Raw genomic sequence first — 25,609 nt, forward strand, 5'->3', positions numbered from 1 at the left:
ACTCAGAAAGGGGTACAATTTACTATTCCCACTCCAGTCGGTGCAACAGTAGTTAAAGCGTTTGACACAAGAAGGGTAAAATTCACTATTCCCACACCAGTCTGTGCATCATTAGGGAAAGTGTTGGACTCAGGAGGGGTAAAACTTACTATTACCACTCCAGTCAGTGCAACTGCAGAGAAAGCGTTAAATTCAGGAGGGGTAGAAGTTAATATTCACACTCCAGTCTGTGCAACAGTAGGGAAAGCTTTGGACTCAGAAAGGGGTACAATTTACTATTCCAAACTGTGCAGCAGTAGGGAAAGCGTAGAACTCAGGAGGGGTACAATTTACTATTCCCACTCCAGTCAGTGCAACAGTAAGGAAAGTGTTGTACTCTGGAGGGGTTAAATTTACTATTCCCACTCCACTCAGTGCAAAAGTAGGGAAAACACTGAACTCAGGAGAGGTAACATTTATTACTTCCACTCCAGTTGGTGCATCAGTAGGGAAAGTGTTGGACTCAGGAGTGGTAAAATTTACTATTGCAACTCCAGTCTGTGCAACAGTAGGGAAAGGACTTAACTTCAGAGACATACCTTACTTTAATACAAGTATTAATTTCATAGAATTATAAAACTGTTAACATAAATGTAAATATATACTTTAAAAACAATTCAAATAATTATACAGTTTTTACACAATTAATATAAAATACGTTATTTAATAATTATTTCATTAAATTCCCACACTATAGTCACACAATTAACATATATCTAAATAAAAATATTACACAATTTACATAATTAACAAATAATTAATACTAAAGAAATATTTTTTTAATTAATCAATTATTGAATTAACCCTATAGCCCTACATATCCAACAACCTGCACCTCACATGTAAATTAAACATTATAATAACTACACAATTTACATAATTAATTAATAAATACTTACCTAATAATGTATCAATAATTAATAGTTAATACATTATTTAAATAACTGCCCACCCTATAGGCCTACAAACCCAACACCCCACACCTAAAATATAAACTAAAACTTATATTAATTATACAATCTACATCATTAATGAACAATTAATGAATTAATAATTTATCAATAATTAATGATTAATCAATTAATATTTAATTAACTTCCCAACTTATACGCCTATAAATCCAACAACCCACTACTAAAATATAACTTAAAAAATATTTTTTACATCATTTGCAAACTTAATAGTCAAAACAATAAATATTATCAATTAAAACTATATAAATTAATTATACTTATCTCTGTACCCCTATAAACCTCAGAACCCACTATGACACTATAAATTACTATTTTACAATTAAATTAACAATATACAGAACTTAACATTTTAAAGTATATTTAAAAACATTAACAGTTACACAAACAATATAAAACATATACAATTAAAATATTATTTAAACACATAAAGAAACTTAAAAACAATATTTCTCACCCTAAAGATTGATATTTTTGCACATGATATTTCTGTGTCACAATATTAAAACTTGATATTTGTGCAACTCAGTATTTCTAAATCGATATTTTGTCTGAACACCATTTAGAATAAGGGATGGGAATTCTTATTGTCCTGATGAATGCCCCTGACTAGTATTGGCACTAGCGAGGGGAGTAACATATAAGTTTAACACTTATGCATGGGTCATTAAAGCCAAAAGGGCATCCACCTCCCACCTGTCTGAGTTATTGTATGTAGAGTACCCACTAATAAAAGGAGATCCTTATCTTTTTAGTTTATTTAACTCAGCTTATTCCCCTTATTTTCCATGATCTATAATATCAAGCACTTCACTGCACTGAGGTAGAGTCTGCACTCATAGTACCATTTTACCAGGATGGGATGAGGTTGCCAAGGATGAAGCATGCCACAAAATGTGGGTGAGGCTCACTCATCCAATATAACTGACATATCCCCTTATATCAGCATATATAGCTGAGTCCAAAAACAAACCTTGTTCTCAGTTAGCTATACTTTCAATGACCATTACATCTTTTTGTCATATCTTATTTCCTTATTATTCCCATTTTATTCCAATTTAGATGTTATGAGCATATTCATAAAGACATGAAAGAATATTTGAAAGAGTACTGAAGGAATACTACTTTACCTAATCTAAAATGCCTTTTTGAATAGGTCCTAATACCTACACCCAATACAGTTTATTAACACAGTGAGGCTACTTATAATCAGAGGTCTGGCTTCCAGACTAGGTATCATGCCGGCAGTCCTGATTTAACTGTTCATTGCGGCTGCCAAATTTCACTGTTCTTTTAATCATTTGCCAGTATTTTGTATTTTGTGATTTTTTATCACACAGGTGAGATGTGATTGTTCAAATATACTGGCCAGTTGTCAGTATCCTGAAGAAGCATTTACTTTGTAATGTAACACCTGCTAAACAAATAAAGGTAGACATAGCCTAATTTCTCCCTTGTCTTCCCTTCATTTATTATATTGAACAAATTCCCATCAAATAGATCTGTACATGTCAATTTAGCATCCTCTTACATTTTGAGACTTTCTAATTTGATGTTCATTCATTCTGCATATGTAGTCAACAAGGTTTTAAAACGTAATGTAATAAAATGTTAATTCCCATATTTGGTATTGGCACCCATATCAATGATTCCTCAGCCTTTGGAGTGAGCAATATGGTACAAGTTCTGGGTTGTTCCCAACCTGAATGTCATGCAAAAACATATACACTGTTAATTTGTCAGGGTCATTGTTGCCATGGTGATCTGTTTGAGGTGTCTAGAGATCCATATGTATCTCTGTTTTAGGCTATTTGCTATTATAGTATTAGTTTAATCAATCAAGATTGCTTGTCAATAACTGGTCATCAATGTCCTCTAAAACTTATTCCGTCTCATTGACATATTGCTATTGAAAGCCTTTTCCCTGTGGCAACTTGTATTGTAACTACATTTTTGTGGTGCCTAAATCCCCTTTGTAGGTGCTACTAAGCAGAATATCATTTGGATCCAGTGCTATACTTTGGGGAAACACTTGGTTGGAAACTTAAATTGATTGGTCCCTTCTCCTGGCAGTGTCATATCTTAGCAGTGGAATTAGTGTGAAATATGTTTTAATATTGTGAACGAGAATAGTATAAGTAACAGAGTGTTTTGTTCTTTATGCATGTCTGACCATGACTTAAAATTTACACAAATGGAATAAAATGATCTTATGATGGGCCTGCTGAAGGTTCACTGTAAACAGTGGTTGCAGAAATGTAGGATTCCCCACATCCTGGAGTTCAATTTCTTTTCTAGATGCCCATACGTCTAAAAACGAAAAACCTTCAGGACTCCACCAACAATAGGCTGCAATTTTTTTATGTGAACCTATATTACATCACTCATCTGTCCCATTTGAATCATCTGTCAATGAAACTGTGGTTTTGGATCAGTGATTCATTCATTCTATAAAACACCCATTGGGCCCAGATGCAGACTAGTGGTACCCCAGGCTGCATTATATTCTCAAAAAAGCAGACACTCCAGCTGACCTTGGGATATTTGGTTATTTAAATGGAGCTTCGCTCAAGTATATCTTTGTGTCTCTGACATGAACTTAAAGGGACATCCTTCTGGCATTATGTGCCTGATTACGAGTTTGGCTGTTGGAAAACCCGACCGCCAGACCCGTGATGAGGAGACTGCTGCGGAGTAGTTTTCCACTGGGCGGAGCAGACAGTGAGCATTCTGACTGTGCTGGGGAGGTGGGATCTGCACTGCCCACAACAATGTCAGACATTGTAATGTGGTAGTCGGACTGCCACAGCCTTGGAGGTCTGACCACCACTGTGGGTATAGCGGTCTTGTGGCCGCCAGACCCATAATCTGGCCCTATACATGTAAAGGGCTCGGGTATCAGTGGTGGATGCCCTTCCTTCCATTTCATAAAAGTTTCTGTGCCACTTTCTGGTGGAAATGATTCAGAATCATCCGCTCATAACATAATGTACAGATACAGCACATGACTGAGCCATGGAAAACAATCCTGAATGTCCTCTTTGCAGCCTAATTACTTACATTTAGTGAAGAGAGTGTCTGCCCTTCCCTTCCAGGGAAGCCATTTTCTAACAAGAGAATGATTTAGGACTTCACGCCCCCTTTTTGAATTAGCATGGAACTCTATTAGGAGGCTCAAACTTGCAAAGAGAGGCTTCCCTAGCAGGGAAATGGACTTTATGCATATAGGCAGTAATGTTTTGATTATTAACGAGTAGTGGAGCAAATTACTCAATCTATGCTATTTTCAATATGAAAACTAGGCCATCCGCCACCATTTTAGCAGGCAGCTTTGAAATTACATTTTGCCCAGTCAGTTTTACCAAGTTAAAAAGTTTATCTACTTCACAAAACATTGCCTCCACTGAAAGGTCCTTGCATTTAAAAAAAGTTCTGTGAAAGTACTTTCTTACCATTTTTGTTTTTTTGCGAGACAATTCTCGAATTAAAAGTGGATTTTTGCAGCGACATTAGAAGCAAAATCTGGTTTGTGGATTTATTTTCCAGCAAATAACAGTTAATAGCCTTCACAACCTCACCAAGTTTGAAAGCTTACCAAAACACCACAAATGCTCCAGAGAAAATCCTTCACAACTCCGCGCACCAAAAAATATAAGTTGTCTCACGTAAGTGATATCTTCCGTTTACAGGTGCCTACGGAAATATATCAAAGGAGTCATTGTCATTAAAACAGATGCAGTTAGGGGATATTTGCCAGCTGTCAGCAACCTCAATCCTGTGCTGGCCCAAATCTGCATTATGTTTGCTGTTCAACTCCATAAGTTAGTTGAACTCACGGTAAAAGTGACATGAAAAACAGTGACGTGGAAATAGCTTTATTGTCTATCACTGTAGCTTGAAGAATTAATCAGTTTCAGTCTATCTTTTCAGAGTGGTAGCTGTATCTTCCATAAGAATAGTGTGTCCTATGATTCCAAAGTTGATTTTTGTTTACGTTTAATTTTCACTTCACCAAAAACACAGCTTCCCAAATTTCTTTTCCAATCCTGCTTTAGAGGGAGAGCAGGCCTGTTGGACTTCGACCTTTCGTCAGGCCATCTGCAAACATTTTGCCTTCACCCACCTGTTTCCTGAACCAATTTCATTGACTTTTAGGACTCTACACATTTTACCACTGCTAACTAGTGCAAAAGTGCTCGTACTCTCTTTGTTAAACATGGTGAAACTAGCTTACACCCAATTTCTCACACTTAATTTACTTGCAAGTCCACAGTAAAGTAGTACTATATGTACCCAGGGCCTGGTAATTAAATGCTACTAGTGGGCCTGTAGCACTGGTTGTGCCACACAATTTGGTAGCCCTTTTAAACATGCCTTTCATGTCCAACATGCATGTACCACACTGCAGCCTGTGTTTGCAGTTTTAAACTGCCTTTTCGAACTGACAAAGCTTTATGCCTGGCTTAAACCTTCCTTTTTAATACATATAAGTTACACCTAGGGTAGGTTCTAAACAGTCCATACGGGGGGGGGGGTATGGTGTCTTTAAAAAGCTGAACATGTACTTTTACATGTCCAGGTAGTGAAAAAAGCTTACATTTGTTTTTCACAACTGCAAGGCCAACCTCTCCCATAGGATAACATTGGATTACCTTATTACATTTAATAAGTGATAACTTTCAATAGAAAGCAGGTAGCGATATAGAGTTTAGTGTCTAAAGAATTGTAATTTAAAGTCCTTTACATTTGAAAATGTAAGCTTTAAGTTTTAGAAAGTAGGCATTTTCTTGCCCCAACCAGTTAGTGCTTGCAGCCTGTTCCTTGGTCATATGTCTGGGTGTAGCTGGCAGTTGGATTTAGTTTATTCCTCCCAGAAGGACTCACAGCACAGGGATTATGTGTGTCTGGATGGGCCATAAAGTAGCAGGATGGAGGGTGTAACTGGGCACAGCCCCACTTGCAACTGAATGGGCTGTGTACTGCCTTCACATAAAGGACTTGTCACCACTGCATTGTTTATGATGCTAGCCAATGCATGGGAGGCAGGAAATGTCAAAGACTTCCAAGGGAAACCTCCAGAACCTTCTCCTACTTCAAAGTGGGCACCAGATATTGGATCCTCAGACCCTGGGCCGCTTGCTGCTACAGAAGAAGGACTGCCATGCTTCTTTGCTGCCAGAAGGATTACCACTATGCTGCCCTGCTACTTTGCTGCTTTGCTGCCTGGTGGCATGCTTGCTGAGAAGGAAGACTGGACCTGCATCCTTCATCTCACGCTGAAGTGACTCTATTTGTCACTTCAGCGTGACACTTTGTGACTGACTTCCTATTTTGAGATACAGGGACATAGCAAACTCAAGAGGCTCACTGCAACTGCCCAGCTGAACTGCTGCCTGGACCTGCAACTGGACCTGCATGAGTCCTGATGGCCTCTGCAGGAGTGAAGTCCTGACCCCCAAGAGGTACCTCACAGGTCATGGAACTTTGGTGTGGCCTCAGCTGAGCTCCTCTCCAAAGAAAAGGAGAAATCCTGAAGTTTTGGGCTCTTTGCAAATATGAATGGGTCAATTTCCACTAAGATTTGGACACCTGCACTGCCCGCCATTGGGAAGCTCTGGTGAACCCGACTCTTTGCACCACAGCGACCGACAACAACGCCCAGCAAAACGAGATCTGCGCTTCATACTACAGCATTGACAGCTCTGCGGTGACACCAACATGAAGCTCCAGCAACGACAGTCCGTGATGCCTGACACGATCTTCACACTATAGCAATGATTGCCCACAATGCCAGACGTGCTCTTGCACTACACAGACCACCATCCGCGACGCTCTCTCTGCTCCTTGCGGCCCCTTTCACCTTCAATGGTGTGTTTCCCGCTGGACTTTAAAGGTAACTTTCATCAGGACTAACCTGGTCCCTGTATCCAGCCTGAACTCCATCATAGTCGGTCTCAACTTGTGGCTTTCACCCGACCTTGCATGACCAGATAACCGCAACTGGTGCTTTGTGTTTTTATGTCTTTACTTACCTGAACTCTTTAAAATTGCATGTCTCAGCTTCTACTGATTGGATATTGTTCTTTTGTCATCAAATAATTTATTAAATTGGTTGAGGATTTTTCTTGTGCTGTGTTTTCACTTTATTACTGTTTAAAGTGCTGCATAAATACTTTGCACATTGCCTCTAAGTTACTCCTGACTGCTTTTGTGCCAAGCTACCAGAAGGGTGAGCACAGGTTGATATTTGGTTTCTCTGTGGCTCACCCTGAATGAGATTAGTCAGGCTTCAATGCTGTCTTGATTGGCCCATAATATATGAGATCATTTAAACACTAATACAGCCCTACTATTGTAATTGAAGCAGTAGTCCTTAAAGGCAACTGAGTGGTGGCGATGTTGTATAATGCTTGGGGATACTATCTGCAGGATTTACAAACAACAGTGTATATAATTCAGTAGTCTGCAGTAACTGATACCTCTACTCTCTTGTCCTGGGTCTTTGGTGGTAATGTGCATTCACAAAAGACTATGCCCTTCAGAGTAGGGCTATATGCATTTAATGCGGGATGTGTGGCAGTATGTACGGTAGGATCATAATTCCCATTCAATCCTTGCATCTCCTGCCTCCTTATCCATCTTGGGGAAACAGCACATCAAGTTGGAATCTGACTTAAACAATTTAACAAACTGACTTGGCAGACCTGTGGATACTTCCTGGCCACCTGCAGCTCTCTACCTGCACTTTCAGCTCTCCACTGAGAAGAAATAAGTCCTTAAGAAGATCTGCCTAGGTAGCCTAGGTACCAGCTGCCTAACTTTAAGCCAGTCTGGCACTCTGTCTGAGAAGAACAACAAGCAGTGAGAGAAGACTAAAAAAGTAAATATCCAGATCACACTGCGAACTCCCAATCTCAACTAAAAAGTGAACAACTATGACCCTGGTATAATGATTCTACCTGGTGAGCACCTGCTATCCCTCTATCCCCCAACAGCAAGTAGATACATGCCCAGACCCTCTAGCATGGGAATGGACTCCAGAAGAACTGAGAGGTGCTCATGAGCTGCACTAGTGGTCCATTTGTCTCTGATGAGCTGCGCAATGGCAACTGCTACTCACTGCCAACCCGTGCCCCCGATCCACTGCTCACAGACTGGAATGTGAAACCTGATGATGACTTTAGTAGATCTATGCTGTATATAAATTCCTTGTTGAGTTTGTTGCGAGCCCTAATTCACTTTCACCTATGGTACTGAGGTTACATTGATCTTTTGTATAAGGAGTGCTCAGAAGGCTTTAGAAATGTTCAACGACAACCATAAAAAGTGAAAGTTTGATCCCAGTAGCCACAGTGCAATGGTTCTTTTGTTGTAGGTAGGATTGTTATTGTGCAGGGTGGGGCACCTGCACAAAAACATTCCTGGTAGGTGCTTTCCTCTTTCGAAGTGTGCTGCAGAATGCAGCACACATAGAAAGTGGAAAAGATGAGGGGAAATAAAGATATTTCTCCATGGTATGTCTTCCCTAGGGAGGCGTAACATTTTGGCACATCCCCAGGTCTACAGGACCTTGTAAATCTGGGGATGTGCCAAAATCCCTGGGTGTTGCGTGGGAAAATCCACCTCAACCCCTATGGAACGCCTCCCTGTCACACACTAAGACAAGACAGCGATTTGCACTGCCTTGCTTTACTCCATATCTATGAGACCATTCACAACTATGCAAACTGGCTTTGCGTGGCTTCATAGATATGGTTGAGAGGTTTGTGCCACCGCTGCATCACTAAAAGTCACTAAAAGTCATGCAACTGTGGCACATGCCTCTCATAAATATGCCCCTTGGGCCTTAGTTCTTCAATTTCTGTGTGTCATAAGGGACTTCTTGTCTCAAACATCTCTAACATCTCAAACATCTACCAAATACTTAGGGTACTGACCAGTGGTGACTCAAAACATGATGCTCCTCCACTCTGCAGAATTTTGTGAGTGGCCCTACGGCTCCGGTAATGCACAGCTCTAGGCTGAAGGAGGAGTGACCTGAAGGCAGGGGTTCCCTCTGCACCAGAGGGGCTTCAGTTGTTAGGCCCCAAATAGACTCTTCACCCAGAATCTCAATATCTTCTCTTTCCTTCTTTCGCCCTATTCTATGATTATGGTTTGTACCTCAGAGTCATTTAGCACCTCCTCTGTCGCGCTTGTCATACTTTAGGGAATTAGGGAATACCAGGAATCGAATGAGAAGGAAGTCCACTGCGTCACTACTTTTGCAATGGCACCAGCGGTGGCTGTTGCGAATCTCAATGGGAGTTTTGGGAGGTGATGGGGCCTGGAGGAGGGGTTGGGGGGTGTTGATTTTCAATCTGGTAGGTTTTTATTTTGTGCACCTCTCTTCTTGACTAACACTTGCGTACCCCTTCATTCTCTTTTTATTCTTATCTTCTTCTCCCTAGGAGTGCCCCTCACCTCCATATCCAAACACATAGCCTTAATGGGCTACAGGCAGCATTATATCAAAAGCTGCTTAAAAAGGGCTTCCATTTTAAAGTTGAAAATCATTTACTTCATACTCCACATTTGAAACTGGTCGTCATTTTATGTAACTCAAGGGGATAAAAGTCCTCCTTGGTGAAGAGGAATCTGGAGAACTAGGCTAACCCTTGCTCTTTTTAGGTTGAGCATGTAAGTGCTTTGACCTATTGTAAGTGTTGTGGACTTTTAACCACGCCCATCTCACACCCATCACTTTCACTCGTTCGTGGGCTTGCCTTTCGAAAATTACTTGATGTCATTGGTAAATGTTTTATGTTTGTCCTGCCTTGAGACTTTTTTTGTCACGCCTTGCAAACTGCCCCTGTTACATGGATTATTGCACGATTGCCGATACAATTTAGTGTGGATAAACTATTTTTTCTTTTGTCTCTCCCCTTCCTGCTGCATGACAGCCATGGCACTCACAGCGCGAACAGGCACAACATCGTGAACTCGATCGGAAGCACTGAAGCACTGGTCACATTGTTCACAGTTACCTAATCAGAGTCATTTCTTGTGGCTCTCCCCTTAAAACATTTGAAATTGGTAATAGTTTTACATAACACAGGACTCCCCAATGAAAAAGCAGCTGTCCTGGCTCAGCGGAAGAGCCGTAACTACAATATTCACTGCACTTGGGGAAATCGCCCCATTTTGCTTTGCAGGGCATCACTTTGACAAAACAGTTTTGCTCATAACTCAGCTTGTGGTGGTACAGCACAATGTGATCTTTCTGTCTGCATGATCTCTGGGGGTCCCCACACTAGGTTAGTGGGGACCCCAAAATAATAACCCCTCCCACCATCCACTGTCTTTTTACGTGCTCTCATGGCTGGAACATTTGTTTTACAGCTGAGAGTAGTTTATGTGTTAAAGGCCCTGTTTGTAATATCATTGCTATAAGTCTGCTACCCCTGAATATGTGTAATGCACTATGCTCTCTAGTGGTTAAATATATGGCTCCACTGCATTATAGTCTAATGCCAAGAGTGTATTTCTGATAAAGGTTTATATGATAATAGTATGTTTTAATGTTCTCTCCTTATTACAATTATGACCACAATTCAGGACAACTTAACATCCTTATTACAATATGACTGTTAGAAAACACTTTTGATATGTTTGAGTAACCCTTCTAGCTTATTTCTCCTCTGCGACTGTCTTATGTCTTCTTTTGGGGAATTGTGTTAGCCACCCACCAACTCTGATGGGGATGGTGAAAGTGGTATTCTATTGGAATTAGCGTGGCAGGTTTAAATTAGGATGCTAAATAGCAACATGTTCATTTTTTGCTGAAGATAGAGGAAGAAGGTAAATGGAAGTGCTTTAGGTATATGCAGGTCCACTGGACTTCTATGGCAGGAAAAGACAAAATTATGAGGCAGGGATGACCAATTTATTTGGCAAGAAAAGTCCAGTTATGAAATTACAATGCCAATAGCTCTAACTCAAGAAAATGCAAGACCTATTGCATTGAAAATGCTTGTTTAAATGGCTTAGCGGCCCTACATTTGAAAGTAAAAGTAACTATTAGATGAGCCACTGAACTTACATCAAAGTCCACTTTTTCACCATCTGGGATTTTGAGGGGTACCAGGTTTGGCATAAACAACCTACAGCAGAGAAGAAACAGACAATTTATTTGCAAAGTTAACAAGAGCACTTTGAAGTAGGTCACAGATGCATAGTGTAGGGTTCCTGGATTGTTTACTTCCTACATCATTCCCCATGGCCATGTTTGGGGCCTCTATTAATTCAAAGCTATTATGTTATTTGCATGCCGCACATGTATGGTATGACCAAACTCCTCCGGAATGTAAATCTAATTCTTTCAAAAAAGGATATTTTAAAGATCAGAATTAATTGTCTGGTGTTGATCCTTGAGTTTAGTTAAATAAGACCTACAAAGGTTGAGGGCCAGCAAGACTAAGGCTCATACCACAAGAAAACACTAGAAGTGCAGCCTTTTTCTATTTCTCCTGGCTGCTGTTCTGTCTCCTTCTCTCTCTGTTTTTTCAGTCCTTCTCTGAACTCTCTTTCCTAACACCCAACCTTTTACCTGTCTCTGCTACAGTTTTGTCAAACCAATGGTACTTTTCTCAGTCTCCCTGCAGCGTAATCCTCACTGTCCAGGCCTTATTCACTAAAAACATGCCCCACAACTCTTGTCACGTCTTTTGGAATGCCTCATACATGACATTCTCACTTGCTTGGTTTCATCTCACACTGGAATCTCGCCCTTCAAAGCCCTCCATCCTCTCACACTTCCTACAATCGCCCTCATACTCACTGTCTGCCAGTGCTCCTTGCATATGGCGATCTCTGGTCCACATTACTCTCTTCTCTCCAAGGCCATTCCTTGTGATACTTTTCTTTCCTCTCTCCCATGCACTTGTTTTTGTCTCTGCTAGATTCTCTGCTATTGTTTGCCCCATGTTCGTTCTACTTTATTCGGCATATCCTGCCGACCTTCTCTCCATGTCATCTTTCGTTTACTGGGGCATCATCACTACTGATGCTACTGAAGACTGCTCTCCATTACCACCCCTGTCCTGTTTAGCTCTCGTCCTCTGTGGATGACCCATCCAAATCCTCAATGCCTTCCACATTGACCTCAATGCAGCCCCTCAACTGACTTATGACTTTGACAGAGCTGTAGCAAACTGTAGCGAACTGGCTCAATGACCCCAAACACAGATCTTTAGCCCATCACCTTTGCCACTGTTTCAGTCTCACATATAGTGCTAATGTTTTGGCCCCCTCTTTCAACTATCATGTCTACTCCTACTCCTAATTTCCTCTGTTCACCTTGCATTTCTTGTGTCCATCTTATTAAGGTGAGGGAGGCTCTGTTTACCTGCACCTTCTCCGTGCTGCTATGGGTAAAACCTCCATACCTCGCCTCTATTCCCACTGCATTGGCAGCATAAACTTCAATAACCTCACTCTTTCAAATGGGAATCCTGGATCTAAGAGATGATGCTTCCTTTACAAGGTACCCGCCTTATTATCAACTTGCTCCCACCAGCTTTTTGGTCTACTGCTGCTCAAATACTCCTCTAACTGATTGCTCTTTGACCCCCATTTCTTGTCATAACCATCTCTGTATCTTCGTGGCCTAGTTGTCTCATGTCCTTATACTCTATACCTTCATTTGTCACCTCTCCACAGTGTTCAATTGTGTGACTGAAGCATTCCCTGTAAACACCTGTGTAGCAGTGGGTACCCCTTATGAGACCCTTGACCCTCTTTTCCTGGGCCTGGCCTGATTCCTTTGCTACCTGCTTTGCCCAAATCTTCTCTGCTCTGCTCTGCTTCATGGCTTCATGAGACGTCCTCATAGAGGCTCCCAAACGTCACGTCCCACTGTCTTCATGGGGCCCTTCTGCCTCCACAGGTCAGCAAGCACTAATGAAACCACTCTTTTCTGTCTACCTACATCAGCTAGTGTGGCACGTTTTTCTCTACTGTCGGCAGAAGACTACACTTAGAAAGGTTATGGTGGCCTTCAATTCTGCAGTGGTTAGAGCATATCTTGCTGCTGCCTACTCTGTTCTGTATGTGCTGTAGGATGGACACTCCCTGACACATATGAGCAGTTTGGGGGGTGATGCAATGGCCAAACTGCTGTTGATGTTGCATGCCTTCATGTCCAGGGAGGACCTGGCCTGGCAGTTCGGGCTGGACTGTTCCCATGAGAAACAGGGTCAAGACTGATTTGCATATGGCTGGGTCTAAACTGGGGTGGCATGGTGAGCAAAAGAACGATGGATTAAACCCAAATCTGTGACTGGGAGTGAATGTTTGATTGGTTCCGCATTCCGTTCATCATTTGTGTTTTGCTTTGCATGCCTTCATGCCTTCGTTCTGCCTTCCGAATGACCCTGCATGGTGAGGGCGTTCTGCCCCACTATGTGGGGCCCAACTTTACCAGCGTGTCTCACCACATGCACAGGCGGGAAGTAGAGGGCCTTGGGCAGGAGGACTGTAGTAAATACAAAGGATAAAAAATTTGTTCTGCTCCTACTACTGTAGGCTGTCAGGATATATTGTGATTTTCTGTGCACTGTTAAAGCTGATAATTAAGAAGTAAAAAAGCTGCTCTTTGCAAGAAATAAAGAACAACTTTTCACTAAGAATCTACTTTATCTTTGACCGACTTGATCTTTATGTATAATTGTCACAAACGACAGCTCCACACCATTACACCAAATCTCTATTCAGTAATCACTGTCCAGTTTTAATGTCAGTCATTCAATATGCCTCTCCATCTCACCATTCAAATCACAAGACACCCGTCCATGCATAGATCCATCTTCATAGGTCCATCCCTCAGTCCATCTATCTATGCATTCATCTGTCCTACTTTCCCTCTGTGTACCCACCTCTCCTTTCCCCTTTAAAAGTTCAGCCAACCAATAGACATTAGGTATTCACGGATCAACTTTTATTACAGGATTCTCTTTCTCTTTTCATATTTCTTCTGCACCTTTCTCTGTCTTACTCTTTCTCTCCATTTTACATTCCCTCTTTCGTGCTTTTTCTTGTTTCTGTCTCTGCCATTCTCGCTCTGTCTTCCTCTCTCTCTTTCTCACTCTTCCTTGCCTGGAACATAAACACTACTCAATGTAATCTTTTTAATTTCAATCACAATTCAATCACACACATTATTTTACGTACTTTGGTTTGGGTTTTGATTCTTCTTTTGTCCATGTAATGCACAAAAAGGAAAGAAAATATGCAATTAAAAACAGAGAACATGTTTAAACCTCTCCCCTCCAACCCCTTCCCTGACCACACACCACCCTGCAATGATAGAAAAACAATCCGTTCTGCAGTGTTATGTCATTTTGCTCAGTTCTCTCACTAGCTGGGATTTTTTAGGGCTCAATACTAAATAGAGCATCCCCTGGGACAGGCTCTCCAGAAGCGGTATAGCCCTCATTTACAACACTTTTCTCCATTGGACACACAGGATCCACTATTTTAAATTACTTTCTGCCCAAAACTGGAGAATTCTTTTCTATCTTGGAGCCAGTAAAATTACACCTAACCTTGTTTGCTTTCTAAGGGGCCAATTCACCAGTGGAATCATTTTAAAATGTTAATTTAAATTTTTCATTTTTTAAAATTTAAATACATTTATAGATAAGAATTTAGGAAATCGATATAAATTAATTAATTTTGTTCCATGGGGTGTTACTTTAAGTGCCTGCCTCCACTACAATCTAGTGAGAGAGTTACAGTACTGGTGGTTGGCCAGGTGTGTTGCTTGACGTACTCCAGTCGGAGGTGGAGTACATTTGCTACGGTTTTAGGCATTTGTTGGCTACAGTAACTTTAGAAGTACAGTCTGCGAATAGAAGTGCTCTTACACTTTTGTGGGTGGGTCCATGCCCAACTGTAAAAATCTCCCTATCCCTCCTTTAACCTTACCTCACTTCTCCCAAAGCCACATCCATTTAGTAGTAAGTATTGCCCATTTTCCAGCCACTCCCCCTTCCCACCCACATTTATTGAAAAAGCCTAGACAGATGTGTGCGGACAGCTCTGAACAGAAAAGATAGGCGAAAGAGCCCTCCGTACGTAGGCTAGGGAGTAACATTTCTGAGTATGTTGAGAAGCACTATTCTAGTACTGCTCAACATACTGTAAAATGCAGTTTGTAAATAGGCCCCTCAGAGTCTGTGGGCTATCTGACGACCACCTGTAGATAGTTTGCAGTGGAGGGCTAGCAATTCTCAAGACGCCAGCCCCATTCTCCATATACATTAAAATCCTCTGGTCTGCATCAGATGCTTTCAAAGATTTTAGCCTGTGGTTCAAAAAACATACTTGTGCCAAATATGTGTTACTAAGGCCCTGATTACAAGCGTCATAATTTTACTGAGAAAGCCTACGTTTCTGGGTGGAATTTCACCACCTACAATTCCTACTGGCTTCAGGCCTGGAATTACAGGGTCCACAAATTCCGGACCTGGATAATTCCAAGCCTGCAGCCACAATACCCTTTTAAATACTGTATGAGTGGTGGGCAGCAGCGAAGCTCAACCCCCACCAAACATCTGCAGCTGCACAATCTGAGCAGACTGTGCTCCCCATAGACAGGCTGAATCCTGCTCTTATCCAACGACCCCCTGCCTTCCAACCTTCCACTCCCTTGTGGTCTTCCGGCTTGCCATATGCTCTGAGCAGATTGAAAAGGTCAGTGGATTTTGCTCTAGAATCAAGAAACCCCCAGAAAAACAGATTCTATGTCAGGACCAGAGGCTCCGAATATGCTTCTCCTTTTATGCTTTATTTTTACAGCAGACAATTAGAAATAACTTTATTAAATACTACATATCCCATCAACCCATGGACATCACATGACTAACCATAGAGACACGCCCCATAAAACGCTAAGATAACAACACACTTCCTCTTTCTTTGCTGCTCCGCAGCCAGTTGTCTCTTCCCTCATTATTGCTATTGATTTAATTGTTACTGTCTGATTTTCACGTCGCTAGGCGAGTGCGATTGTGCTATTGTCCGACATTGGTTTTTGTTGGATATTTTAGCACCCGGAGCTGTGTGCCGCACCATGTTTGTGGAGCGGGAGTGTGGGAGTGAGGACCGTACGGCTTTCAGCCGTGCATTCCTCTTTCTATTTTTAGGCATCCTAACGCATTCCAATTTGTGCGCATGACCCGGCGAGTGACGTATGCCTTTTTTCTCACTCATCAAGCCGCATGTGCTGCGTGGGGCTCTCCGAGGCTCTGCTGCTCCCGAGAACGGCCTGGTTGAATGAGTTCAACCAGGGCTGTAAAATTATCAGAGGCCTTGCCCAGAGCTGTGTTTCAGGTCCTCCCTCCACGTTTGATCTGTTTCACCTTAACCTGAATTGGGGGTTTATCCTATGTGACCTGCTTTGATCCCCCTTGATTCCCCTGTGGGGTTCTCTGACCCTGGTTGAAGTCCTTCTGGGCCTAAGAGGCTCAAATTAAATTGCATAATTTATACATTTGAAAGTGTCGACCAGTAAGATGAATACCAGGAAGGTGAGGAGAGTTACTACTATGATGATGGGCAAACAAGCTCATTTGAGCAAAATCTGGGACAGGCTATGGACGCAGGAGTGTGCCAGACCGTTAATGAAGCCTTAGCCAAAGCTGTTACGCCTTTAAAAAATCACCTTTATGGGTTTGTGCAACAACAAGGTTGCATACTTTCCTCTGTAGGCATGATAGAAGGGGCCAAAGTCAAACGTACAACCATGCAAAATAAAGAACCCCATTCTGAGGCATTCAAGAAACTAGCTGCCTCTCTGTCTAATGAGCACCCCTACAGTTTTCCGTCAGAACCCTGAACTGACGCAATCATAGAGGACTGTGACGCAAGTTCCTCTCAGAGCTCTTTGCTGGAAGACTCACAGCGTCCATGCAAGCAAAAAGCCAAAACCCATCATACCTCCTCAAACAAACAGCCAAAACTCTTGACATTCGAACCAGGGGACATCATCCATCCCAGGTCAACAGCATGGGTGCCCCCCCAGAAGTGGTTGACTACATCAAAACCAACATCCGGCAAGACTTTTATTAAAGGAGTACGAGCTCGCCTGTGCTCTGAGTGCCCCAGGCCAGAACTTTCGGACAAAGTGGTGGAAATTCCTGAGGTAGACCCCTCCATGGTGAAAGCGTGCCAGGATAAGCTACTAGATATGTCAGGTCCCTTGACTAAAATCCTTGAATTAGCCTATCAGGCTAAAGAATCGAATGTTCTGCTTCATACAGAGGTACTAGTGGGATGGGCCTGAACAGCGGTTTGCCAATTAGGCAAAACTACCTGTGCAATTACTAATGAGAGGCACCGCTCTATCCTTAGCAAGCTAGACCCTAAATTGGCAGACCTTGCTTCTTCTCAGGCTGGCCCAGCAGCGCAAGGCTTATTGTTTGGGGTCCCTTTCCTTAAAGAACTATCTAAATTCATGGCTACCTACTCCAACCTGGACAAGCCCATGGATCTATCAAAATCTACATCAACTTTTTGGAAGGGGCGGATGCTTCAGGGGGCGAGCGTTTGGCTGTGGTTAGCAAGGCTCAACAGGGGACAGTTTCCAAAGCCACAGAGTTAAAGGTGGCTACCAAGATCAAGGATCCACGTTCTACCCCTCGAGGCGTTCCTTCAGAGGGTGCTTCCGTAAGGGAAGATATAGAGGTGCTTCTGCCGCCATCCAGGACTTCAACCCCTGAGATGATAATTAATCCGTGGGCAGAAGTTTCTTTGGGGGGACATACCAAGCTATTTTCTCACAATTGGCAAAAGATCTCCTACAATCTTTGGGTTCTGGAATCGGTTCAGTGTTTCAAGATAGAGTTTTTCCCTACTCCCCTACAATAGACTCCTCCCCTCAAGAAGCATTTTTCCCAACTAGATCAGAATTTCATTCAGGCTGAAATCCAATCTCTTCTCTCAAAAAATGCAATAGAAGAGTCCAATGTTACCCCCGGAGTTCTTAGGTTCAATTTTTCAGGTCGACAATAAGGAAGGAGGCTCCCGATTAGTTCTCAATCTGAAAGAATTTAAACAATGGATCCTTTACCGTCATTTCAAGATGGAAATCCATTTGTTACGGGACATCCTTCAAGTAGGAGAATGGATGGTGCATTTAGATTTGAAGGACGCCTACCTTTCCAACCCGATATTCCCACCTCACAGACGCTTTCCTCAGTTTCTATGGAGTGGCAGGTGTTACGAGTTCAAAGTTCTTCCCTTCAGCCTATCTTCAGCTCCATGGTACTTCACGAATTTGATGAACCCGATTATGGAATCCCTAAGGGCCAGGGATGTTTGTCTTATCAAACACCTGGACGATATAATAATTTTGTCCCAATCCCTTCAGTCAACAGCTCTTTGCCTAGAATGGTCGATCTCTCTTCTTCAGGATCTCAGATATGTTATCCACGTGCAAAAATCCACTCTGATTCCCACATAATCTATAGAATTTTAAGGGTTCCTAGTGAAATCCCAGTCGCCCCAATTAGTTCTCCCTTCCTCGAAGGTGAAGAACATCATGAGAGAGTTGATGTTAGCCTTATCCAAGAGGAATATATCATTAAGATTTCTAGCCCGACTTGTGAGATGTCTGACCTCCTCCATCCAAGCGATTTTCCCAGGCCCCCTGCATTACAGAGCCCTCCAAAGCTTGAAGATCATGCATCTGAACAAAGGCCTGTCTTATTCTCAGCAAATTCCCTTGTCAGAAGATGAGAGAACAGAGATCTCCTGGTGTCTAGCCCATATGGAGGTATGGAATGGCAGAGCCATTTTTCCCTCAATGCTGGAGTTGACAATAGAGGCAGATGCCAGCCTTTGGGGTTGGGGAGCCTGTTGTGGCCAGATTTCCATGGAGGTCGCTGGTCCCAGAGAGAGTTGTCTCTTCATATCAATTTGTCTGGAGCTCTTAGTGGGTTCTTTTGTAATTCACAGTTTTGCTCCAGGCACGGCGAAATGCTGCATGCTCCTCTGTATGGACAATATTTCTACGGTTCGCTATGTGAACAAGCTGGGAGGGACCCGATCCAAATTACTGATGGAAATTGCCAAGGATTTCGGGCATTTTGGCCTCCAGAACCACATTTCAGTAACAGCGGAATACCTTCTGGGTCAATGGAATGTGGTAGCTGATAGGCATTCTCCGAGAGAAGTTCAAGAATTCATTAATCAGTCATGGGCTCCTAGTACCCACAAGCGATATTCCTCTGCTTGGAGACGCTGGTGTGGCTTTTGTAATTCACAGGGTGCAGATCCCTTTAACACTGAGTGCACCATGATACTGAATTTTCTTTTTTCCCCAGCAGCGTCTGCGATGGCTTATAGTTCTATCAACAATTTCCAGTCTGCCATTTTGGCTAAGCATGTGTTTATTGAGGGGAAACCTGTGGGTCAATTACCCATTGTGTGTAAGTTGGTAAAAGGGATTAGGATGCTGAATCCTCCCCTTCCCAGATACTTTGAACTTTGGGACATTGATGTCGTCCTCAAATTTTTAGATGCCTGACCCTCTAATAAATACTTGTCCAGGAAGCAGTTATCGGCTAAGTTAACTATGTTACTCTGCCTTAATTAATGTAAAAGAGTATCAGACATCAAAGCCTTGGACTTCGCAGGGGAACGTTTTTCTCCAGAGGGAGTATCTTTTGTCATCTCTCAAAGAATTAAGTGAAATACTGGGTTGGTATCTTATCCCGCTTTTCCAGATAACACTAAATTGTGTGTGGTACAATATCTGAAGGATTATGAGGTTAGAACAGCCTAATTTAATTCAGATATGTTAGGTCAACTTTTGATATCCCTACAGAAACCATTTCGTCCAGTCTCTTCGATGACTTTAGCAAGATGGATGCAATGACTCCTGTCAGAAGTGGGTATTGATGTGTCAAAATTTGAAGCTCACTCAACAACAGGAGATATGGCGTTCAAATCTTTTTCCTTAGGTTCTCGTTTAGAGGATATACTAGGTGCCACAGATTGGTCTTCAGATTCTACATTTAAAAGATTTTATTATAAACCCATTTTAGATACATCTTCCATTGTAATGGCACAACTTTAAACTAGCATAATTGGAGCCTTTGGTCCAGACAGAATGTAAAATTTTCTAGCTTTCGCGTCTAGAATTTTCAATTCTATTAAGGACACGGAGGCGGGGATTATCCCACCCAGTGACGTTATTGATTGATATGTATGATTACATTTCTATGTTGTATAGATATGGTTATGATGTTGTGTTCCCCCATATATAACTAATTTATGTATTGTAGAGATAATTGCCTTCCTTATTTTGGAGACAGTGTTTATGGCTTGTCTTTTGCATTGTTTGTTCATAGGTCAAGAGGACAAATGATCTTCTTTCTTCAAGTGCCTTTGGGACCTTCTTCGTGGGACTCTCGGGCTACGTCCAGATCGTCAGCTGGGTGGACCTTGGCTCATGCCTTGAGGAAGGTGTTGCATTTCTGGACACTAAGGTTCTGTTTCTTGTTGGACTTCCGGATTCAGTGAATTAACTGTGTCTGTTACGCAAAGAAAGAGGAAGTGTGTTGTTATCCTCTGGTTTTATAGGGCATGGCTCTATGGTTAGTCATGTGATATTCATTGGTTGATGGGATATGTTGTATTTAATAAAGTTCTTTCTAATTGGCTGCTGTAAAAATAAAGCATAGAAAGAGAGCATGATCGGACCCTCCGTGTCCTTAATAGAATTGAAACTTTAAGACATGAAAGCTAGAATATTTTACATTCAAAATCTTCAGACCTATGTGGATATTCCTCATTCCAGGGAGGAAATCCTAATCACCTGTTTTTTGGTGTGAGGGTATCAGCCGGAATCAGGGTTTCAGGTCATCAGGTATCACCAAAAATGGGCATACTCATAATCAGGGCCCTAGTTTTAAGTAATTTTGTTTGCATTTCCATCTTGCTTTCCTAGTCAGTTTATTATTTTGTATTTTAGGTTATATATTTGTTTGACAGCATCAGATTAGAATAATTTAAGTCGCACTGTTTCCAATCAATGGTGCACAGAAAGAGGACCGAATTTCAGCATGGCCATTGTTGTTTCAGGGACGTATGCCAAAAAGGTATGGCTGTGGCTGGCTGCTCAAGTACATTTTAAATTTAATGAATGTGATGATGTAGGAAAATTACCTCCGCCATGTTCCTGTTCTCCATCACCACCTGGTGGAAATAAATAATATTGCACTGTTATGGCAGATTTAGGTATGTGCGAACACACCGGATCACATTTCTTTTTAACAGTCCTCACGAAAGTAAGAGTCCAAAAACTATTTAACAGAACGATTGGATATCTAAAAAATAAGTTTCAGTACTGGACAATATAGTTAAAAATGCTTTAAGACAATGCATAACAGTCCCATAAAACTCCAACAAGTGTTCAGAACAGGGAGATGTTTAGAAAGGGATGGCTGAAGAAAATATTTTGAAAAATGTACACTACATTTGTTGCACCAATCTAGAGTATGTATTTATTTATATAGTTTTATAGTACATAAATCAGAAGTTAAACTACTATCATATGTGGGTGACATGGCTATTCTAACTTTCTATCCGCCTGCCGCCCTTGCAGCAACTGAATATGTTGCCACGCAATGGGGTCTTGGGAGGGGCAGCTGACCACTGGGAGGTCTCCACCCTGGGAGGTTTGGGGACGTGGAGCAGTCCACGGCTGCCATGGGCTCTATGGGCTACGTTTGGGCTACTCTGTACCCCCGGAGTATTTAAACTGACATTTTAGGTTACATGCCACCATTTTCATGGTGACACTGTGGCTGGGGTAGGCGTTGAGGTCTTTTTCTCCACCCGCCCATCCCTGTAGGCAGATCAGTTTTGAAGGGGACTTTTTCGGAAGTGAACATGATTATGCAGGTTAGCTTGTTTGCAAGAGGTGCACATGGGATGTAATATGTTCAGGATGGTCGCTTTAGAGCAGGTGCAGTGAGGCAGGGGCATGGCAAGTTGCCATGGTATACATAAATTTATGGTTGTTCAAACTAGCAGTCCAGGTTAATAGGGAGTGGGTAGACAACAGCATGCATAGACGAGCCAGGAAGTTAAAAGTTGGTTAAGAAATTATATTAGTTACAGTTTCAATGTTATGATAAACTAGAAGGCAGTTTAAAGATAGGAAGCAGTCTAAACATCTAAGGAAATACAGGATGACAAGGTCAAGGATTAAAGGAGAAAGATAGGGGATGGGAAGGGGGTGAGTTATATAGCTGAATTTTTGTATAGTGAGGCCCATAATTTTGTAAGGAAAAGGCTGAGGTGGTTACTGTAAGTGCACCTGTTTCCAATAAAGCAGCCTTTTTAACACACATGCCTGGTCCCTAAAGCTCCCCTCTTCCCCAATATGGCTATGTGTCAGGTTATCAGTTAATTATCAAAAATACGCAGATAACAAGGAGCCTATCTCCAGAAGTTCCAGATCCCCATTTTGTTACATCTGCCACTTGTCAAGAAGCATATTCAGTCTCAGTTATGATGCATTAAATTTGAATTCACTGGTTATTTTCAGAAAATGGGATGGACTATGGTTGGGTTTATTGGTTTATCTGTTCAGGTTATACTGCTCTGCCTTTCTGAAGCATTCTTTAAAAAGGTTGAATTGAGATGGGAAAAAGTTTATGGCAATATAAAAAACTATGCTGCGTGAAACATTTTTTACAATCTACCCATAACATGGGTAGTATGTTGCTTCCTTCTCTTGAGTTATACTATGTTTCTTCTTTCATTTTCAGACTTTCAGCCATTGATGGCTGATGTAAATTTTACCGTCAGGGCTTTTTTTTTCCAGATGATCACGTTTACTGGCAAGTCATAGCACCCAAGAAAGGTTTGGTAGACGCAGCTTACTTCAAACACACAAAATTCAAAACACTTCATGTTTGCTACAAAATGTGGCAGGCTGTACGGACTGTGCCACAATTATAGCTTTAATCAGTATATCTATCTTGGCCATAACACCAATATGCAGCCCTCTGCTCATGCTAGCTATCTACATTGCTGGGACGACCTATAATTTCAGATTGTAAGTCAAGTTTATAGGGACAGAACAATATGGTAATGTGGAGGAGTTGCACAATGAATGTCTAAATACGTGTTTTTTTTTTCAGATGTTCACAAATTAGGAATGTCCTTCAACATTTCTCAATAAATGAGGTGGACATGGCCCACAATTAATTCTTGCACAACTTCAGTAGGCTCTATTCACACGTTATCAAATTTGCATGAATGTTAAGAAATAGGAACAGAACTTCATACATCTGTCCAGCATATGGTCCAGAAATATGGGTATGGATATTTCTCTTCGGTATGTCAGCTTGAGAAATCAGCTTGCCCCAACCATTCCTAAAGTCTGTAATTTTAATGCTCATTCCTTTAAAATGTTGTATGATCGATATTATACATAGCACATACTCCTCAAATGTGGCCTCAATGAAACGTCTGCTTTCACTGTCAAGGCCCAGAAGCTGATACGACTCAAGTAGTTGCTTCACTGACTAAAGTGTTTCATTAACTTAGTGATCTGATGAAAACTAATATTCTTTTGAACCCAAAATTATTATGCTGGGTTATTCTTTTGGAAATTGATATTATACAAAAAGATCTGCATTGACAGAAGCTAAACAGAATATGCCCCCTACCCCGTACCCCCTAGTGAATCACTGGTCACACTTATTTCTAATTACTCTTTCTAAACACATTGAAATAATCTCTTTCTTTACTGTTACAAATTAATTGTGCGTTTTGATCTCTAATGAATTTGTTGTACGTATGATGATGAAATATTCTCTTGTATTTGTATATATCGACTTTGAGTGTGTTAACAAATTATTAATTATACTTTTGATGTTTAAAAAAAAAAGACGTAAAATGTTATATCTACATGCGTCATAGGTGAGTTTTCTGAAACACTATTGAGAATTTGTGATTGACCCCTGGCTTAAAGTTGAAAAGGTAATGTTAATGGCCTGGAAAATCGTGACCTAAGTAATACTGGACTAAGGGAATGAGTACGGTGATGCTTCACAAAAAATAAGTGGGGTACAACAAAAATGTTATCTGGATTTTTTGCAGTTTAATACACAATGCGTTTTCCAAGGGTTAGGATTAGAAATTGATGAATATGACCCTGAATTTATTTATGTATGAGTAATAACACATTTCTTGTTAGAATGTTATAACTGAGTGAGTCTATTGCGTATTTGTGTCTTTATCTATGTTGCTGTATCTTAATGCAATTGTAAATTCTGGAACTTATTTGTTTTCACAATTCATTCACCATTTTAGGTTTTTAGGATAAATCGAAAGCTTAGGAGAACATTAACTATAAATATAATAATATGTTAAGATTGGGTTCTTTCAAATTAAAAATGTTCCATGTTAGGTTGATAAGAAATGTCAAAAAATGTATTTGCAATGTGTGAAGCTGCTACATTTTGTAAAGTGTAAATGTGAAATAACTCTGTGCACCGTTTACTTAAATTTCTTACCTTCTTCATGCTCATGCCCCTCACCTTCTTGCTCTGCGTTTGAAAACAAAAAGTGGAAAATGTCAGTTCAATGTTTTTATGATAATCAATTTACCATTTGTTTGTAGGTGCTCAACAGACAGTTGTGATCAGTGATGGGGGCTCTTTTATTCAGTTATTGGACTCGCATGTTTCTTCATTTAGGTGTTTTGTGCCGACAACATGCATCCTCACAGCTCCTTCAGAATGCTTTCTGATACTGCATAAATCAATAAGTAAAAAAATAACAATGGTGAAATGAATAACTTAGAAAGCAATTGTAAAAAGAGGAAGCACTGTGTCATAGAGGGCCCGATGGTGTGTGTCCTGGACACTCAACTATGTGTCCAAGCTACCAAGATTCACATAAAAAGCTGTCAGCTGGTTATTCTTGTGATGTGAAATTACTGTAAACTACATGATTACTCCTGTTCGTGTAATTTTGGACAAAAATGTATAAAAATTCACTAAAATCATGGCTGTTTGGTCTTCTAATTTGACCCACCTACAGAATCACAGAAGAAATTATACACATTAGAAGAACTCCTAGGATAAAAATAACATAATTGGATAGCATTACAATCTCCTTTATTATTCTACCAGCTAGGAAAGCTAAGGAGCAACATAAAGGCACTATTCATTCTATTAAATCCATATACATTTGAGAACAGGTTAATTGCTCAAACTATTCCATTCGTAATATTTTCTGGAACATCAGAAACATTGCCAGGCGACACGAGAAACACTAGCCCCAAATTCCCTTCAATAAAATGGAATAGATTCCTCAATCACTTTAATTATAGCTGTAAGAAATAACTTCAGCATTGATACAATCCAAAGTCCGACCAGAGTACAAAAATATCTGGGACTCCTTTTACTTATAACCTGTAATGACATATAAACCATAAACAAAATATTTTAAGCTAACAAAAGATTTCCCCAATATTCTACTAGCAAACCTAATCAAAGATTAGATCCACGTTTTTTAAAATTCATGATGTGGCT

General features: G+C 41.0%; 1 protein-coding gene across 2 annotated transcripts in view; it reads right to left on the reverse strand.

The window, feature by feature from the left end:
• The window catches only part of TNNT2 (troponin T2, cardiac type), an 85,772-nt gene that overhangs the window by 27,995 nt on the left and 32,168 nt on the right, over positions 1-25,609 (reverse strand). Inside the window, exons 5-8 of one of the 2 annotated variants that reach the window (XM_069238900.1) lie at positions 24,587-24,619; positions 21,222-21,251; positions 14,220-14,238; positions 11,092-11,152 (exon numbers count right to left, since the gene is read on the reverse strand). In XM_069238900.1, coding sequence (XP_069095001.1) covers positions 11,092-11,152; positions 14,220-14,238; positions 21,222-21,251; positions 24,587-24,619 — 143 coding nt within the window. Of the gene's footprint in view, positions 1-11,091; positions 11,153-14,219; positions 14,242-21,221; positions 21,252-24,586; positions 24,620-25,609 lie in introns of both variants that reach the window. The other variant, XM_069238899.1, reaches the window with a different exon arrangement.

This window comes from Pleurodeles waltl, chromosome 6 (assembly GCF_031143425.1).
Source record: "Pleurodeles waltl isolate 20211129_DDA chromosome 6, aPleWal1.hap1.20221129, whole genome shotgun sequence".
In the NCBI taxonomy this organism is placed as follows: domain Eukaryota; kingdom Metazoa; phylum Chordata; class Amphibia; order Caudata; family Salamandridae; genus Pleurodeles; species Pleurodeles waltl.